At 43.5% G+C, this 21154-nt stretch overlaps 1 protein-coding gene across 1 annotated transcript in view; it reads right to left on the reverse strand.

Moving 5' to 3' along the window:
• Positions 1–17235, reverse strand: part of RELB (RELB proto-oncogene, NF-kB subunit) — an 85844-nt gene extending 68609 nt beyond the window's left edge. The window contains 2 exon segments of the mRNA XM_088454326.1: positions 14721–14759; positions 16968–17235. Of these exon segments, the coding sequence (XP_088310452.1) occupies positions 14721–14759; positions 16968–16989 (61 nt within the window). The 5' untranslated portion in view covers positions 16990–17235.
• Between the last annotated feature and the right edge of the window lie 3919 nt (positions 17236–21154).

Consider the following 21154-nt stretch of genomic DNA (forward strand, 5'->3'; position numbering starts at 1 on the left):
CTCTCGTATGATTCCTTTTTGGGATAATCCATTGTTCTTGCCTGGCTTAGAGAACTACACATTTATACAATTGAAAATAAGGGACTTTGTTCAACGGCGGATGAAAATTACTATCTTTTGGGAATTTACAAGATAAATTTAGTTTAACTAAATATCACTTTTATGCCTACCTTCAGATAAGGCATTTTGTGAATTCATTCCCACTGGCAACATCCTCTTTTGAGAACTCAGATTATTTTATGACTTTGCTATCACTTGAAGAGAACTACATACATATAGAACTAGATATTTTTATGTGGAACTAATTAAACCCAAGGATGACACAATATGGTCACTTACATTATCTTCCTGTTGACATGATTTACCTATGATCTAAGATAGTTCCCTTTTGTTTGATCATTATGAAACTACATTACAAATCCTTCAATCAGTATATTTGCAAGAGGTTATAAATAAATAAAAACAGTTCATAGAGCGTATATTTCTCAAGCCCGGCGAGCTCATTATGTGTCGGAAGAAACAGGATTCTGCCCAAAATGTAATGCTGTATCTGCTGCTTTTATTACACAATTTTTGGACAGGTATAAAGGTCCGCAAATTTTGGTATAAAATTAAAGATTTTATCAAATAAAAGCTTCATCATGTGGTCCCATTGGATTCATCGTGTGGTCCCATTGGATTCATCGTGTGGTCCCATTGGATCCATCAGCTTTATTATTTTAAAATTTTAAGAATTGGAATTTGAAAGGTGATCAGAAATGTTTGAGACCTTTCCTTACTGTATTTATTACGGTGGCCAAGAAAATATTCTGTCTGGATTTCAAAGTCCTCCTCCACATTGACAGCAGTACACCAGTTGTTATTGAAAACGTTATATTTAGATAGAATGTCTGCTTTTCCTGATGTCGATAGGGGTGTACTCAGATTTTATAGGAAATTGGGTCCTTATATCGACCCTTTATCTGAAGATATTCAGAACAATATATTCAAAGTATTTGAAAACACAGAATGGTACCTACATAAGAAATTCTTAGACGCTCCCTGAAAGGAATTTTCTTTAACTATTATATCAAGTATATTTATTATAGACAGAAGGTTTTGACTGTATAAGGTGAGTAGTTTGAACCCCCCCCCCCTCCTTTCCCCATCCTCTCCTCCCTTGATCTTTTATTTTTGGTGGGGTTGGTTTGTTTTTATTTGTAAGTGAGATATCACTGATTTGTGTTTCTGTTATTCTAATTTGGAATATTATCTATGTATGTTCAGTGTTTTTTGCTGACTATATTTTCTATTGTACACATATACAATGTATGTACTGACTCTACCTTTTTCCTCTTGACTGTATTGTATGTTTTACTGAAAATTTTAATAAATATGAAAAACAAATGATTAAAATTTTCTTTGTAAATCAATTGTAAAAGCTTTATTTTATAAACTTTCTTTTTTCTCTTAAAGAATTCAAAGAAGCTTTAGCATCATCGTACTTCTCACCACGATCTTCTACTTGCTGGCGTCATGCTCCACAGCAGGTCTCCAGTCCTTGCGAAAGCAGCAGGTTTCCTCATGAGAGCTGCTCAGCTATAGCAGACTCGTCCCAGGCAGCAGGAGCTGCTGGAATTTGTAGTTTCATGTGTTTGCACAGCCACAGCCGTGGCGAGGCCGCCAGGTACATACCATCTGGGTTTGGGATTAGATCATCTCCGACACGGGTGAGGATTTCTGATTCCTGGGCTATCCGTAGTAAGGATAAGGAACACAGTTCCAGATTATGTCATTATTAAAGAGAATTTCTGGAACAGTGTTGCTGTGCTTTCCCCCCTTCCTTCATTCCAGCAAGCCAACTTTGTATCTGCAGCCAGGACAGACAGTTGGTGTTCCTTGTGGTTACCCATGGTAATCCCTGGATGGATGACTAGGTTAGTCTCTGCGATTCTTGCATAGAGTATCATTACTCTCTTCTTGCATCTGTCATAAATCCTAATTATTCTCATGTTGTGAATTTACATGATATAGATTTTATCACTGAATTTTGATTATATCCATCAAAAGTTAAAAAGTATGAAGTAAAGTCTACAATAACTACTCCGTGTTATCATGATGTACATAGCGGCAGGCTACGGGACCTGGTCACAGGGTCGACAGTTGCCATGACAACATTCATAATGTCGACACCACAACAGTAGGTTAGGTTTAGGCTGTGGAAGAAAACGGAGGGTGTTAGGGGTCAAATACTAACCCAAACCACCGCTCTTCAGCCATCTCCGCTGGAAGTGCTGGTCACATGGCCGATGGGATCCAGAACACGACGCTGGAGATGACACTGCCGCCATATAAGTAACAGCTGGGTCACCAGGGTCATTTATCTGGCATCTTCCGGGTCAACATTCTATAATGTCAACATGTCATCAGTGTAGACATGATGAATGTCGACATGATCCTTCACGACATGCTAAGCATGTCGACATGACAACTGACAACCTAATATGCCAAACTCCAGGCCGCAACCATAAAACCCCTCTTTTCTGCCTCAGTACTGGAAACAGCTTGGTGATGCCACCTCTTTCTTCATTCCTCATTTATTAGGTACAAAATGGCCGATCTTGCATTGGGCTGAAGGGACAGTTGATCAGAACTGGGCATTGCCTGCAAAGTATGGAGTGGGCGCAATGGTGTGACTAACTTTGCAGAGCTGTGTATGCACAAGAACTATTTTGAAGGCGTTACCAACATGTAGCAACAATGACCTCTATAATGTCAGTTATCTCTTGTGAAGATTTTTATTCCATATAACCATAATCAAAAAATAATCTATATATCTCCATATCCCATCATAACAGTCAGATTCTAGAAACTACTACTCATCACCAAAAAGGTGTACATTCGTACGCGCTGGTCTGCATAGGCCACATTTGCGTGAACACGACCTACCTGAACTTTGACTACATGGGAACACCACTCCGGTCATAGATGTGGCCAGAATGTGTGTGGGCTGTACTTTGCTTGCATCCATTTTTAAAGCATGTGCAGTGTGAATTCACACTCCATTCCACAAACACGGAAACTTTCAACATTGCACCAGCCAAAAAGACTGTAACGGACACAGAGTTTATAGCTATTACAATTACATGTTATTTAGCATGTGCCAAATATGTGGTAGCCACTCAGTTGGGACCATGAGTGTTCATGGATAAAATTAAGGGCATCTACATTCTGGGGTCTTTTAGCTCTCTGGATCGTGGTATATTCGAGGAGAACTTGTGCCATTAATTTTTATGTAGCAGGGTTTAAGTTGATATACAAAATCAGACTTCATCTACATTTGTACAATGCGGAAAGGGAGAAGAATGAGGGATACAAAGTTCTTCCAATATGTGGAATTTCTACAGTATATGTCTAGTTCTTAATATATTTATGCCCTTTAGTTAGACCACCTTTGATCTTTAGCGGGTTCACTAAAGTTGCCCATAGACAACACCACGGGGGACTTGCTTTAATGTGCCATACTCGGGGAGGTGATGTAACAGCTCACCAATAAGGAATCTTTATCTAAAATCAGCCCTGTTGCAGAGACATCACTGTGGGAATCGGAATGGTGATAAAAGAGGACTTCACCCCGCCAGCTCTCTCTACTTCAGGTGTTGGGCTGGTCCAGTATCATCCCAGTAAAGGTAACTTCTTAGCCGCCCACTGCAGACTTTGCCGCTCTGAACAGAATACATCTGTTTAAATATGGTTTGGGGCTCACGGACAGGGGATTGTTGCAACACAATAAATAGTAGCAAAGGTAATTTAATATACATTAATCCACCCTGGAATAATGAAAGAATAGAAATATGTGTGTCATGCAATCAATGCCCAGGCTATAATGACTAATGTAATCTTGCTAACAAAGTGAAAAAAAATATAATTATTTAACTTAAGAAAGTTACCAAAGAGTAAATATGTGACAAGCAAGGGATGGACTGCTCATTGATGGGGAAAATCAGGGACTTACCACAGTTCATGCCAAACCCAGATATATGACAGTTCTGTCAATAATAGGGAGCGAGGTTACATAAACCAGTGTTGCCGGCACATATCACTTTCGTGCAGATGGTTTGTGATTCAGGAATGATCTTGAATGATTAGGTAAAGAGGTTGTAGAGTAAATAAAAATAGAGCCGAAGATAGGGGGTAGTCTTGGTGTGCCACCACATTATTCCGCAGGGACTTGATAAGATGTTGCCTGTATGTCCTGCAAGTATCATTGTTATTGGCTATTTGCACAGCTACAGACTAGCGATTTTAGAAAATAAGGCCAGACACCAAATTTGGCCATTGGCTGCCATACAAAGAGTGACTCCACCAAATACTGAGCATATCAAAAGGATACAAATATTCTATATCACCTCCAAGCGCTACTGTGCCCACCAATCAAGTCATTTTAAGCATTTTGCCTTTTAGACACAAGCTGGGGCACTAACACGGGTTACAAGTCCCGGGAATAACCCTGATCTATTGAAGGGTCACGGACCGGGACTCCGACCCATGTAGTTTCTGTTCAGACATATCCAAGACCCGGGTCAATGCGTACGCACAGGAAAAAACATGGGTTTTTAGCGTATATCTGAAAGGGGTCGGCAAATGCAAAATACATCTGGCACGGCCCATGACCATTGCATGTGCAGAAACACCGGCTTCTAAGGACTGCATCGGCTGCAGCCCCTAGTACCCGGGTAGGGCTGACGGCAAGGCAGGAGAGTGACTTCCCATTGGAAGCACTCTCTCTGCTTGTGACAGGATGACTTCGACTCACCACCTGATCACAGAATAGTTTTTGATCCCCACTGTATCTTGTGGTATTAGGGATTCCCTCTTAATGTCAATAACAGCCTTGTACTGACTCCGCCCACTGCGCCGTGGATGGGTAACAGGCTGCCACAACCAAATTCCTACCATTGGCGGTTGGAACAGCTTCTTATGTACACCCAGGCTCCTACCACCGGCATCTAGAACCGCTTCTCCCAGGCTCCTACGTTGGCATCTGGAACCACCTCTGCTGCGTATGCGTAGACGAGCCTCGGACACACCTCTTGTTTGGTGTTGGCTGATACCCACTGATCCCTCGCAATGGACCAGCCTCTGCACGGTAGCTGGCAGAGGACTTGAGCTTGGATACACTGGGCTCAATCCAGAACAGCCGGGGAACAGAGTAGAACTAAGCATAATTCTGTTGTCGCAGGATTCAGATGCAGTCGTTGTGAAAGTAAGATGTTTATTGCTCCAATAGTCTTCAAAAAGACTCTTCCCCTTGGGGGTATCACAGCATACAGATGTCTCAGCAATTCATTCCTTCTTGATGTTCAAAAAGATACACCCAAATCAGGCTCGCAGGCCTTCTATTATATACCATTCTTACACACAATACCACAGGGGGTAAATCCGCAGTGTGTTTAATTAACCAATCATGCTATCTCACAAAATATAAATAAGCACATCTGGCATCTGACATTTCCTTGTTCCCACCAAAAACTAGTTGGCTTTCCTAAAAGACAACCTTATTTAGAAGACCGTATAACTGACTCTTAAAATGTAAATGTAACTCACAATCACAGGAGCTGGTAAAATGCATTTATCCTTTCAAATACGAGGATTTATGCATAAAACCAGTTTGGGCTTTCCCAGTCTTAACACCTCCAGTTCTTAGCGGCATTTTCAGTCGCGTTTTACGAGAGGAGGGGGCCCATGTGCAGACTCAGTGCGGGCCCCCTCCTCTCTCAGGTGGTCCAGAACTGCCAGTAAATTCTGGCTTAGTGCCAGAATCTACTGCGCATTCACGGGTCTCCGGGAAAATGGCACCTGCACCGTTTTCCTGGGAATAGCAGTACTGCGCATGCGAGAGTCACCAAGAACATGGCCGCCGCCATTTTCCCAGTGATTTCTGCTGCTCTGCAGCGCTGCAGAGCAGCACTACGGACAGGTCAGTGTAAGCCTATATGGGTGCAGGGTGTGCGGTGTGGGTCCCCCTGGACCCAGGGGCCTGTGTGCAACGTACCCATTTTAAATACGCCCCTGTGCATTTTACACAAAGACACACAGAAGACCTCTGGAGTGCATTTCAAAGAAAGCTTTGTAAACAAAGGGTTTGGCCACTCGGTCAGGATAATTAACATATCACTTCGTATGTCAACATGGCAATTCATACACAAGAAAATACTCTCGAACCACAGTCCTATAGGTGCATAGTCTCTATGTTTAAACGTGTCTCCCCAATTCCACAACTCAATAAATATAACATGATAAAATACATTATTACCTATACATTTACAATACATGGCCCTTTTAAATATGGCGCCGCAGCACAAGGGTTATCCGGCTCAGTGCTGCAGTGGTCATTTTACACACGCTTGGGTGGTCTCCGGACACGCTGCTAATCGTGGTCTGGACTGGCAGTCCCAGGGGGAGAAAACACCTCCCCTAGGACTTCCTGTCTGGCTGTGATTAGCAGTTAGTGCATCTATTAGGAAGCCACGGCCAATGAACACTCACTTAGGGTGGCGAATTTTACTGGGGGGATTGCAGCCCTGCAGACTCTAGATAATATCTGCCACTGGTTATAAGAGTTCTCAGAAGCCTTCCTATAATATGCTTGGAATTAAAGCAAAGTACTTATTTGTAGTCTCCATAATCAGACAAGGTGGTGTTGTATAACTTAGCATCAAAATCCTTGGAAGCATACAGTAATGAGAGTCATGGGGAGTACAAATATGCAGTGCTTATCTCTGATGGACACCATGAAGAAATTACTCCCATGCAACCTACATAGCAAAGCCAACAATCTTCCCACCTTATCCCCATGTACATAATACTTGGAAGCATACAGTAATGAGAGTCATGGGGAGTACAAATATGCAGTGCTTATCTCTGATGGACACTATGAAGAAATTGCTCCCATGCAACCTACATAGCAACCTACATAGCAAAGCCAACAATCTTCCCACCTTATCCCCATGTACATAATACTTTCAGTTGCAAATAACTTGCCACAGCTGCTTACAGATTTCTGGCTAACTGATTTCCTTTAGCACAGTCAATTGTTTTGTATGTTGAGAGTGTGGCTGCATGTGGTCTCCTCAGAAAGCTCCTGCAGCATCCCATGGTGACCACTTCAGCCACCACTGAGATTAAATCTCTCCTTGACATAAAAGGGGGTGATTCAGAAGTGGACTCAGGTAAACTGATGGTTTCCATCTGCAGATGTGTACAGGTCGCACTGCACAAGCGCCGTAATCAGGGCCGGATTAGGCCACCCGCCAGAGCCGGATTTACACTTCATGGGGCCCTAGGCAAGTAACTGGTCTGGGACCCCCTCACCCGTCCCTACAAGGAAAAAAAATTCTACATAAACTAAAAATATTCTGCATGGAATAAAGTATTTTTTAAGGGTTTTTAACCTGCTGAAAGAACAAGTACTGTGACAATATAAGTACCATCATAATACCTGTGCTGTTTATATGGGGAAGCTTCACTGGCGAAAACTGTCTAACTTTACTGCCAACAGGTTTTTTTTCCAAAGAGAGAGCTAGGAAGGAAGCCTCCCTAGAGAGAGGTAGCAAGGAAGGGAACCCCTAGAGATAAACAGCTAGAGAGAGAGTTTTCCCAGAGAAAGCAGGTAGGGAGTAAGCCCCCCCCAGAGAGAGGCAGCTAGCGACATTGACCATTTTTGATTAGTACACCCTGATGGTTTGATGCTGATTGTCAATGTTTTGCCATCAATGGTAGAGTTCCAATGTTTCTCCGCCATTAATCCTGAGTTCCGATGGTAATGTGGTAAGTTTTCTTTCCCCATCTCTTAGCCCCACTCTCTTTCTCTGATTAGCCTTCCAAGGTAAGTGTCCACACTTGTGCCGCTCACTGTTGATAAACCACTCAATGTCCATCCCTACCTTCAAGAGAGAGTTAAGCAGAGAGTTTTGTGGATTTAGGGCCTGATTCAGCAAGTGTGTTTGGGGATACGCTGATAGTGGTGTGGAGGGAGACAAATAAGCAATGAGCAGAGATAGTTGGAGAGGGTACGGATACAGTGAGCAGGGCACATGGGATAATAAGGACTGGCAGAGACTCCTGCACACATCTGGCAGCAGTGCTATCCTAACAGCTTCACACACTGCGTCAGGAAGGATAATCAACATGAACAATAGGGGAGAGGACTGGTGCTGGCGGGAGATGGGGAGCGCTGGGGGCAGCAGAGGAGCAGGTCACGTACCTTGAGCTGCACTCTGCTGATTCCAGAATAATGGCAGAGCAGCACAGCACCTGCCGCCGAGCACTGTGTCAGTGACCAGCAGTATTAAGCAGCCGCAGCGCCGGGGTCGGGGCCCGGGTAAGGGCAGAAATGAGGATGAGTTTAGGCATCCGTGCTGGGGGCGGGCATCACTGTGACTGCACCCGCCCCCAACTCCCCACCATCGCAGGTAGCTCCGTCCACACCACGCCCCCCGCTGAAGCCTCGCAGGTAGCTCCGCCCACACCATGCCCCCCGCTGAAGCCTCGCAGGTAGCTCAGCCCACACCATGCCCCCGCTGAAGGCTCGCAGGTAGTTCAGCGCCCCCCGCTGAAGGCAACAATGTGGATTCCCTCCCACAGAGCGGCATGAGAGAGCCAGCACCCGATAGCTGTCAAATGCGCTGACAGCCTGCCGAGGCTTGAAGTATTTAACAAGCCCAGAACAATAGGAAATGCTCCGTAATCAGCCCCGTCAGCGGGCCCCCTGGGACCCGCCGGGCCCTAGGCGACCGCTTGTGTTGCCTAGCGGTAAATCCACCACTGCCACCCGCTGTAGTGCAGAGGCGGAGAAAAGCTGTCTCCGTCTTGAAATACTTTTTTATATATACATATATATATATATATTTTTTTTTTTATCTGAGTTTTGCAATAAACATACAATATTCAATAGAAAATGGAGTTCAGTATCATTTTGTATTCAAACATTAAGAAATAAATTGTCAATATGTAAAATATTTAACAAATTGAAAATGTGACAATCAATTATAAATTACAATTGCATACATCAACAAATCAACCGTTATCTGTTGACATTAATAGACCAATCAACCAGAAAAACAAAACAAAAAAGAAAGAGAAAAAGACAACACATACCAAAAGGGGGTGGGAGAGGGGGGGAAAGGAAAGAAAGAGGAGGAGGATGGGGGGGAAGGAAAGCTGACTTATATTCGCTAAACAAAGTATCGACTTATATCACAAACTAATTCTCGCATTGACATAAATCGTATTCTGCATATATGACCTTTTCTAGTATTAGAAAAAACACATGATATATAATGTAAAATGTGAAAAAATTCCAGCTTAAGAGGCTTCTAATATATTTTTATGTAAATACCATTCCGTATTTACAAATATCCTAAATATGTTACTCTGAGTTTCTTCAGAGAGAGTTTCGATATAGGATCCTCATTTTCTATAAAATCTTAATACACCTTTATCTACATCAGGGAAAACAGACACTCTGTCCAAATATAGCGTTTTCATTAGTAATTGACGCACTGCAGCCATTGTAGGGGAAGATTTCGAAATCCATACAGTTAATATAATCTTTTTGGCCACTGTAACGAGAACAGTGAGAAAGGGCCTTAAACGTTTCTGTATATCGCTCAGGTCCCAGTTTTTGAAATTTGAAAACAATAGAGCTAATGGGTCTAGAGAGTCCACCAAACGGTCTTGAAAGACTTTAATCAAAAGTTCACCTGGTGAGTGACAGACTGTGATGCTGCCAGGAGCCGGAACAGGGAGGGTCCAGAGTGGCCCAGTTCAGTACAATGTTTGTCGAGTGTGGGGGCCCACAATGTGTGGGAGCTCCTGGACAACTGCCCCGCCAGGGCCTATAATCCGTCCCGGGCCGTGATGATTACCACACAGAAATGCAGATCAAAATTACATGGGGATCCTGGGTGGTAACTGGCGAGGTGCTACCAGCTGTGGCAGCCATGGACAGTCAGACATTCCGCGCCTGCAATAGGAAGGTGCAATATCTGATGGTCTGACATATGGTGGGCCGATCGTGTGTCTTTGTACATCGAGGGAATTGCTCCGAAGCCTGTGGGCTTCGCAATAGGACGCCCATCGACCACAGCATTACCATAAAGACACAGTAGCAGCGTCCTTCTCTGAATCACCCCCAGTATTACTAATTCAGGGAGAGTTAAACCCCAATTGGGCAATTTAAAACATTTTGGAAGCAAAAAGGACCCACAATAATTATAACCAGTAAGGGGGAGTGATACCACTGATTAAGGATTCCGCACCCTCTATGTTAGGTGCTAGAACTGGGAAAATCAAAGTCAGATCAACTCAAGTACACAAATTGTGTGTCCGAGGCTATCAGGAGAATGTCTGCACCTTGGGTTCTGCAGCCACCAGATGTCCACAAGGTGTAAATATAGTTAAACTAATCGGTAGAGGACTGGATTCTTAATTTAGCTATCACGAGGAAATACTTAATGGATCATGAATCAGATTACAATAGGCAAACGAATGAGACCACTACGGTCTAAAATGTGTGAAGCATACAACTCACATCACTTGGCCAATACAGGTTGAGTCTCCCATATCCAAAATACCAGTGGTATTTTGGATATCGGAATATTCCGTATTTTGGAATATTTGCATAAAATAATGAAATATCTTGGGAATGGGACCCAAATCTAAACACAGAATGCATTTATGTGTTATATACACATTATGCACACAGCCTGAATGTAATTTTATACTATATTTTTAATAATTTTGTGCATCAAAAAAAATTTGTGTACATACATGAAACTCATTTATGTTTCAAATACACCTTATACACACAGCCTGAAGGTTATTTTATACTATATTTTTAATAATTTGTGCTTTAAACAAAGTTTGTGTACATTGAACCACCAGAAAGCAAAGATTTCACTTTCTCAGTCATGCTAAAAATATTCCGTATTTTGGAATACTCCGTATTTCGGAATATTTGGATATGGGAGACTCAACCTGTATAAACATTGGAGATAATCAGAAGTATATGAAGCATCTAAGAATAAGTCTGAGGGTTTGTTATATTATATACATTGATTAGGGAGGACACCCTACTGGCATAGCTTAATAATAATTTAGCATATTTGCTTATATCCTATGAAGGTTTTCTTAACCACCATTACCAGATCCCCTGATTAGAGAGTCCCTGGCAGCTAGAAACAGTTTATCTACTTTAAAGTCTCCTTATTTGCCCATGATATCCTGCTAACCATGGTTCCCCTCATCCAGCTCTCCATAATTTATGCAAAATCCTTCCAAATTATGGAGCTCTCTGGGGGTATAAGATCATTTTTACTAAGATGGAAGCACTTCCCCTCCATGTGTTGAAAGCTGGATCCTTTAAAATCCGATTACAAGTTTACTTGGAGTTAAGATTACATATCAGAAGTTTCCTCGCCCATACAAGTGGATTTCTTTTTAAGGAAAATTAACCTTTTGGGTCCTCTCAACTACAAAGCTGGACCTGTTCAGGTGGTCAAATCAATTAATTTATTGGGTAGAATAACAGCAATCAAAATGTACGTCCTGCCACGGTATCTCTTCTTATTTCAAACTTTAGCAGTTAGTCTGCCAGACGCTGTTCTTTCCCAGCTTCATAAATGGTTTTAGGCAAACCAAGCGTGCGCCTGTGTCATAAGTAAAGGGCCGGCTGGCTCGTCTGTTAAAGGGTGGTGTAACCCCCAAAGTGCGCTCCACAAAAAATAATAAATTCTTCCTTTTTTCTGTGTTTGTGTGTGAAATGTATGTGCAGTAGCCGCACGTGCATCAACATAGGAGCAGCCTGTGTCATAAGTCTGTTAAAGGGTGGTGTAACCCCCAAAGTGCACTCCAAAAAAAAAAAAATTTTTCTTTAATGTGTTATGAATTGTGTGCGCTGTAGCCGCACGTGCATCAACAAAGGAGCAGCGCCAAGCGTGCGCCTGTGTCATAAGTCTGTTAAAGGGTGGTGTAACCCCCAAAGTATGTCCAAACCACGTACACCTTCTTCTAGGTAGGGCTCTATCACACAGATCACCTTATACCCCATCCATGGGCCAAGTGAACCGCTTCCCTGCCCCCAGCCATTCACCCTCTTATATTTTTTGGCTTCCCCTGCCCCACACGTATTTATGATCAGTCAAACGGTTATTTAGTTCTGTATGCGTTACATGTTTGTATTGTGCATATCTATTCAGGATGTTGCAACTCCCATGTGTTTCCGTGTTCATATCCCTTTATTATTGTGCAATATTTTATATTTTCTATACGTAACCAATGTGCTGGTGACCTATTATCTTATGTGTTGTATTATAAAATGTAAAAATAAATACTTTAAACAAAAAAAACAAAAGGAATTAAAAAAAAAAAAAACACACAACCTATGGCAAATTCAAAAGGAAACACAATCACCAATGACCAAAAGGTAAGGAAAACTGACAAAGGGCCAAGACTTTTACCAACAGTGCCAGAGTTCCAGGATCCTGAGAGCACCATCAACCTGTCACCACATAGCCAAACAATGGAACGGTCTTCACATATGTACGAAGGATGATCATAGCAGGCTGACTAGTTGATGAAAGCAATAAGCGCTTTGTGGCCACCATATACTTAACGTGATTGCTCATGAGGTGAAATTTCACAAAATATAAAAGTTGGAGATAAATGAAATTCCCACTCCCTCCAACCAGTGCTGCACCTCATGAGGTTCCTGGAAGTACATCGCCTTGTGAGGGAAACATCAGTGCATAGCTCATACACCTCATGCATAGAGGTACCGATCATTTCTGCAGAGTGACTGCGAAATCTGAGAAGGAAGATACTCTGGAGTTCTCATATAAGACATCATCGGCCTTTCTGGAGATTGTGCTCTAAGATTTAGTAGCTTACTAAGTGACATGCCGGTGACCTGGGCTGCAAGCATGAGAAAACTCTATGAACGATCTCTAATATTATGTCTTTACAGAAAATGTCTCAGGGACGCTCCTACATCTCTCTCCATAAGGTCCAAGATCCTAATATTGTTCTATCAGTCAGCTTTTAAAGTGCTCCAAAGTCACTAGGTGGGGCGAAGTTGGACTTCCAGGTATAAAACGTGTCTTTCCATCTGAGCCATTTTTTCTCTCAGCTTCAGTCCATCATGTTTTTTTTTAGATTACTCCCAAACCACACTTCACCTGCTCTAGAGGTCAAAGTGATGTTTGGCATTTGGCTATCGCCACCATAACGTCTAACATGGGAGTCATTCCTCAAGAGGACCTGTGTATATATCAGCAGGGGCTTTGTGTAATATAGCTGCCGCTGGCCTTACGTGTGTGTGTGTGTGTGGGTGTGGGTGGCGTTATCCATCAAGTTTAGTTACAGAGTCAGTCTCTTGTGCTTTCCGGGACATGTTAGGGCGAGAGGGGTTGCCCTCCAGTATTCCTGCTAAGTTTGCAGCACTGCACATAAGGTTAGGGTTAACAGGATAGCAATCTACTAATGTGGGAGATGGAAGGTAGTGTCAGCATGGCTGTGACCTCAGAGGTCATCATGTGACCTCCTTGAAAAACATTTAAATATTATTTTCAATTAGTCAGAATTTGTTAAAATGGAATAGAATCATCAAAGAAATTTTGATATGTTCTAGAGCAGCGATAGGCAACCTAATACTATATGGGGGCCACATAGGCCGGAACTCAACCCTTCAAAAGGGCTGAACATTACTTTTAATATCAGCAAGAAGTTAAATTAATATATTTAATCAATGGAAGAGACACCTCTCTGTATTACCATATCAGCAGGTGTTTTAAACAAGCAAGTTATAACAAACAAATCTGTCAACAAAATATTAATAAGCTGGGGACGCAAGTGAGGACTTGCCCAACACTGTTTTCGTGGATGAACTGCACTTGCTTAACTTTCCAAAATGAAAACATGTCAAAAGTTGCTCACTGCCAATATCATCGGTTATGTGCACTATTCATGTCCCTGTTAATATAACTTGTATTACTCACAGCTAGTACAGCACTGCTAACTTAGAGATACGTCACCATGGTTAACCACAGTGAGCAAAAGTTGTGGTAGTAGAGCTATATGTCAGCATATATCACCCATTTATTGCTTTCACTTGTAAGAATAGGGACTCACACTTGGAGTTTGATATGTTTAATATGTCTTTGCATTGGTGTTTTGTACACCCACAAGCATCTGTATCTTATACCCCTTTTACAACGACCTGAAAATCCCGGGTTGATGCACGTGAACGCGCATCAACTCTGGATTTTTTTCAATGTAAACGGATCCATCCGGGTCCAGGGACCCCGGGTATCCAACTTTAGTAGCTTGCAAGGTTGGTCACTGGTTGTTCCTGTGACACCCTGCAGTGTAAACGGTGCCCGGACCGTGACGCATGCTGCTCAATTGGCCGGCTTCAGCGGCGCTTGGAGATGACATCTTTTCCAAGCGTCCACTCCAGTGCAATGCCGCAAAATCCGGGTCACTGCAGACCCGGCTCCGGTGTGAACGGTGCTAACTCAGGTGCCGCAGTGTAAAAGGGGTCTGTCCCGGGTTGGAAACGTGTTCCAAATCCCAGGTCAGACCCAGAAATTTGGTGTAAAAGGGGTATAAGTTACAATTAGTATATGTGAGACTAGCATTCTGTAACATACTGGTGTATATCATACAATGTAGGTACTCACCTAGTGTTGGAGCATGCTGTTGAGGAAGACTATGAGACCCTGGGAGAAGCACAAAGAAATACATTTCACATATATACATTTATTTTACATACATGTACATACATTTTACATCTATATGTAACACTGTACAATGATGGCTTAGCAATATTTTCTGCATACAGTATAAGTACACTCGTGTGCTGCATACTGTGTAAGCAAAACAAAGGCAAACTATACTATCTCCTAACCGATACAAGTCTGTAGGGCTGATTCAGTGCAAGCATAAAACAAACAAACAGGGGCGTTTCTAGAGAAGAGGGGGCCAATGTGCAGTCTCCGACACGGGCTCCCTCCTCTCCGCCCGGCTGCCAGCAGCGCACTGAGCTGTGCACGGCCAGCGCCGGAGTTATAGACTCTGGGCACTAGAGTGTGCCCAGAGTCTATAATGTAAGCACAGGTCACAGGGAAAATGGCCGCGGCGGCCATTTTCCCTGTACTGCGTATGCGCAAACGACTTTCCAGTCATTTTACAGTGCCGGACCCCCGCGCCGACGTGGGACTCTGGAGAGGTAAGTAATATTATGGATGCAGGGTGTGTGGTGCGGGGCCCCCCTGGACCCAGGGGCCCGTGTTCCCCGCACCGATTATATATACACCCCTGCAAACAAAACACTTTGCAAAACCCCGTTACAGTGCAGATGGGGCAGATGTTAAATGTGCATAGAGCTTTAAACTGGATACACACTAGAGATATGTCGTCCGATCCCACGAATCAGAGCCTAGTGTGTACCCATTATATGCACTCTCCCGCGGGTCGCTAGTGGCATCCCACGCCGGCCCTGTTGCAGGGCCAACGGCGGTTCCGTCGCTGGCGATGTCGTGCTGGGTACACATTGTGTAGTGTGTACCCAGCTTAAGATTTGGGAGGGGTGTGTCCTAGCTCAAATCTAAATTGCAGTGTAAAAATAAAGCTACCCAGCATTTGTGGGCTACATGCAAAAGCAGCCAGTATTTACCGTGCATCCAAAGATAAGAGTATTTGCACCCTTTGCATTGCAGCATGGTTTGTTCAGGTGCAAAGTTACTTGCTGGTTTTCCTTTGTACCTAACTTAGAATCAGCCCCTGTACTGTTTTATTTAGTGTTTTTTAAATGGTCCCACAAGTGCCACAGTCAAATGAGATACCCATCATTACAATGTACAGAAAATCTGAAAAAGGAACCATAATACAAAGCCCTGGGACAGGTTGTACCTAAACGTCATCTTCTGTGAGAGGGATCATTATGAAGACTGTTTGCCAGCTGAAGCGCAGACCATGGACTAATTTACTGTACTTCCGAATAAAACAAACATTTACCACCGTCAGGTGTAATGGTAGGTTGTTTCTTCTATAGGTTACAATATAAGCATATCTCAGTTTCCGGTTTAGCCCCACTTACTGATCCTGCATGGATTCAATCTAATAATTACAGTGCTGCAGTATAGAAAACATCTGGATGGTAATGTTTGTATCACAGGCGAGGGTCTTACTGAGCATAGGCCCACATTCTGAGGCCATAAGCAGCACCTTACTATCTTGTAAGGGACGGCTGTTTGTAATCACAAGAATAAAATGAATCTTTTTGATATTTATCAGAACAATACATATCACTAAGTTTATATGTAACGGAACGTTCCTGTCGGCACCACGACTACCCGTACGCATAAGAAATCGACATCTGTTTTGCATTATAATGTACAGTAGGATGTCTACATACTTCCTATAAACCTCAGTATAATAAATAAGGTCCATCTGCCGGCACATATAACAGCAGAGAATAACTGCAAACAATAACATGGGCGTCCTTATACCAATATGGGCAGTAATAGAAAGTGAAAGAGTGAATAAATCACAGGCTGCACTGAAAAGAACAATGCACTTGGGCCATATTTCAATATAAATAGCATGATCAAGCCGATATAAGTTATAGATCCGGAGTTAGGGCTTTGTAACTTGTGGCTCTACAGTTATTGCGGAACTACAACTCCCTGCATGTCCTGGAAGCATTCCACCTCTGGAGAGCAACATGTTGGCCTTCTGGTGTAGATATAGTGAACACCTATACATTAGTGTAATATATATATATATATATATAAATATATATATATATATATATATATATATATATATATATATATATATATATATATATATATATATATATGTGTGTGTCTGTGTGCTGTGTATAGAGCCATAATGCATGCTACAGTATATACACACACACCTACCTGTCATGCCTGGCTCCCTCATACTGCCGGCTGCACAGATCCCAGGTGTAAGCTCACAGGACGAGACAGTATATACTGCTATTAGTATACACAGCCCCAGAGGGCGGCTGTCACCTTAGCGCAGCGATCACTAAACTTCGCCGATCAAACTTTCTGGATGGATCGTCCCTGCAGGAGCAGCAGCAGCAGCCCTGGAATTCCCCGGCTCGGTGGGCAGTTCGCAGATTGGCTGTAGCAGTCCGGTGACATCATTGGCAGCAGGGTGGGCGGGGTCAGGAAATCCCCCTCCGAGTTCTGGCGTCCACGTGACTTCCCGTCCTCTACACCACGTGGGTCAGAAGAAGAAGAAGGAAAAAAAAAAAAGAACTTGGAGAAAGATTTAGCCGCATAATAATGTATATATAATATATAATGAGCGTGCTGTTGTAGCACGTAGCCAGCCGTGATCTTCTCTGTAGGTGCCATGCACACCTATAAAATACAGAGAGGGTTCAATAATAGCAGAGAGAAATATGTTTATATGGAGTTATACAACTCTGTACCTGGACAAACCATGTTGCAATACATTCCTGTTTTTTTAGGTTGGGTACAGGATGCCGGCACTCAGGATCCCGGCGGTCAGAATCCCGACAGCTGTCGGTAGGTCAGGCCTGCCGAAAATCTGGCTGCCTCTTCCGGGAGAGGCAGCCGGCTCAGTACAGCTGGGGGGGGAGTGACACTATTTTGAGGGTTGGGGTGGGGGCGCGGGCTGCGTGATTGTGGCACTGCCCCCGCTACACAAGAGATTGCTGACATTGTGTTGTCCCCGGGCGCCGGGCAGGAGACTTGCCCACTCTTCCGGGGATCCAGGAGCTACACCTGATTTTCAGGAGGCTCCCGACCATTTCAGAAGACTAGGCAAGTATGCGGTAGGTATCCTAACCCTCCCCCCCGCTGTCTAACCCCGCATCTTACCGCCGGCTGCCGGCATTCTGACTGGTGTCGGCATTTCAACTACCTCCCCCTTCGTTTTGCATGTGGGGTAAATACTAGCTGCCTTTGCCTGTAGCCCACAAATAGCTTTATTATTGCACTGCAATTTATATTTCAGTTTGGACACACCCCTCCCAAATATCTCTCTGCACATGTTACATCTGTGCCACCTGCAGTGCAGCGTTGTGTTACTTGCTCTCTCTTACTCTATTCCCAACTCTGAATCAGGCCCTTTGATAACACAAAGGAAGTAATGCAGAGTGGGGCCTATGGCAGTTTGTGCAGTGTAAATTACGTACGCAGTCGCACACATACTGTATATACCCATACCTCCCAACATTTGGTTTTCACAGCCCAGCACCCATAAAAGGGGTGTGGCCTATCCATCAAGGGGGTGTGGCCTAAGAGTATGCTCATGTTTACATCACTAATGGGCGTGTCCAGCATCTCCGAGATGCTGGGCTACCTCCCCACATTGTAAACAGATGCTTGTATACCACTATTTTTATTGTCAGTTATATAGCGCACACATATTCCACAGCGATTTACAGCAAATATTTGGCAATTCACAGCAGGCCCTGCCCCATTGGAGCTTACAATCTATATTCACTACCACATTCATACACACTAGGGTTAATTTTTGTTGGGAGCTAATTTAACCTAGCTGTATATATTTGAAGTGTGGGAGGAAACCATAGTACCCGGAGGTCACCCACGCAAACACATGGAGAATATACAAACTCCACAGTTAGGGCCATAGTGGGGATCGAACCCATGACCTCAGGGCTGTGAGGCAGTAATGCTGACATAACACCGTCTGTGCAGCTTTGTGTGTTTCTGGCAAAGCTGCCTGCAGGCAGGGCAGAGGAGTTCTCGCATAGGCCGTGTACATTCAGGGCGTGCTTGCGGAGTTGCAAACAGGCGCACAGCGACGTATATGCACCTGTAAAAGACGTCAGCAATAGTGAACGGTGTGTAATTTGCTAATTGCGAACCAATACATACATATAATAAGATTTTGCTACTTATGTTTTTTGTTAGTGAAATCACTATACGCCTGCAATTTGAGGCCGAGTTGTATCCAACTTAGTACCAAACCCAGCACAATAAGATTCCATGAGAAACAGCTTTTTTTTTTTTTTTTTTTTTATTGTGAACCTTTTTTCCATCAAAATAATTTTTAAAATACACCAGTGTCACGTTCTTACCGCTATTCTGTAGAGTGCGGCTGAATGTGCTGGCACCTCCAGGTGGGGCTGCAGCACAGTCCAAAATTTATATAGGGGAGCCACACCAACTGCCAGTGAGTCCGGCCAGTGCTGTATGGCACCCCTATTAGAATCTTGAACTGCACTGCAGCCCCACTTCTGAAGCCGCCACAAGTTGACACTATGGGCCATATTCAATTTGGAGCGACAAGCTGTTGCGAAACTTTTTCGCCGATGATGTCATTTCGCCGATTCCATTTATCCCCGTATTCAATTTGTCCAACTTCGTCGGTGCGAAAAGTTTGCGCCTTGTAACCAGCGGAAAAGTTTCGCAGAATCAGGGTTTTGGGATGCAAAATTGCGGACCCCCCCCTTGATGCTAATTGCGTCAAAAAATGCTAAAAAAAAAAAAAAAGCACTTTGACAAAATGGGCGGAAAAAAAGTGGGGATACAAAATAAAAAACTAGCGAAATAGCCTTTGGGGGGGCCTGCAAGTATGGGGGGAGGTGTTTTTTGGATTACAGGTGCTTGCTGAAGGTGCATTTTTGGCGCTTTTTAATGCTTTAGCAACTTTAAAATATGCTTGCACCCATTTTCATGTACCCCAAATTTAATGTAAGTATTATTTTCCCCCCAAAAAGTGGCTAAATGCTATTCTTTACCACTGTCACCAAAGACACTAAACAGCGCCTATTGAGACCATTCAAAGACCCCAAATAGCTTTAGCAGGGATAATCGGGGGTACTCATAGTGAACCCCCATGGCAGAGCTTCTTTTGGGGGTGTAAGGCTGATTTCCCCAAAAACGACAGGACTTTTCGCCTGTTTGTGTTTTGCTGGGTCCCGTTTTTCGCCGATTCAGAATTGAGTACAGGGATAAGCGGGGACGCGCGTGATAAGTTTTCGCCGGCTAAACCTCAGCTGAAGGCGAAAAGTCCAGCCTTGGACTTTTCGCTCCAATTTGAATACGGGCTTACGAATAACAAATGTAAAAGTAGTCACACATTGAATTAAACAAGTATTACGTTGATTTGGTATATGTGAATGAAAACATTTAAGATGTAATAGTTGTGTGATATGTTATGTGCTCACAGGCACAAGTGCTGGCTTGGTGTCCAAAGTACTGTACATCCCACCAATACTACATTCACAGCAGTTCTAATAAATGTTAAAGTAGGGCAGGGCTCGGCTTGATGCCTTTCTAGCGGAGGAGCCGCGTGGGTGCATCACCCCATAGTAGGCGCAGTGCGGCAACCGTCGGGACCAATGACTACCTCTGACTGTCAGCCACACCTATTAAACTTCTGGCCTGGGCCAGGTTAGTACATGTGGTGATAACAGATACCTGGTACGGATGGCAGGACATAGGCCTTTACAATTGATTATGGGCCAAGACCGGTTCTTTATGGTGATGGGGCCATAGCTGGTATAACTTAATGGACAGCGATATCAATGATGGGAAAACATGATGTGGTGTTGGATGCAGACGAGTTCACTATTATGGACACGGATATTTGTAACACTGGGAATAGGATGATTTAATGTATTGGACATAAACTGGCATATAATTGGCACAGGCTGATATGAGGGCACAGATGAAGCAAAAGGAGTATTGATAAATGGGAAAGCAGAGGTCAGGTAAGAGGGCAGAGGGCAGTGCAGACATGATAGAGACAAAGGAGAAGACATGATGGACATAATAAGCAAGGGGAGAGAGAAAAGACCACTACACCGAATAAAGGTATCATGGGAGTCACAACTAATGACTAGGTAGGTTATTATGTGCATGTATATGGGGAAGTGAGCACCACAATGCCACCATAGCACATATGTAAGCGCTATCACTGGGTAATGGCCATATGATTGCTTCTTATTAATGAGCCTCAGGGAAAGCAGTCACAGCATGATTGTCCAATAGGAGTAAGGTTTATAGCTCCTACCCAGGCGCAGCCCCCTCTCCTCAGTGCCCTGTCTGAGGGCTAGGATACATTACGTATCAGCAGCAGT

The sequence above is a fragment of the Taudactylus pleione genome, unplaced genomic scaffold (genome assembly GCF_031769625.1).
Source record: "Taudactylus pleione unplaced genomic scaffold, aTauple2 ptg000612l, whole genome shotgun sequence".
Lineage (NCBI taxonomy): Eukaryota > Metazoa > Chordata > Amphibia > Anura > Myobatrachidae > Taudactylus > Taudactylus pleione.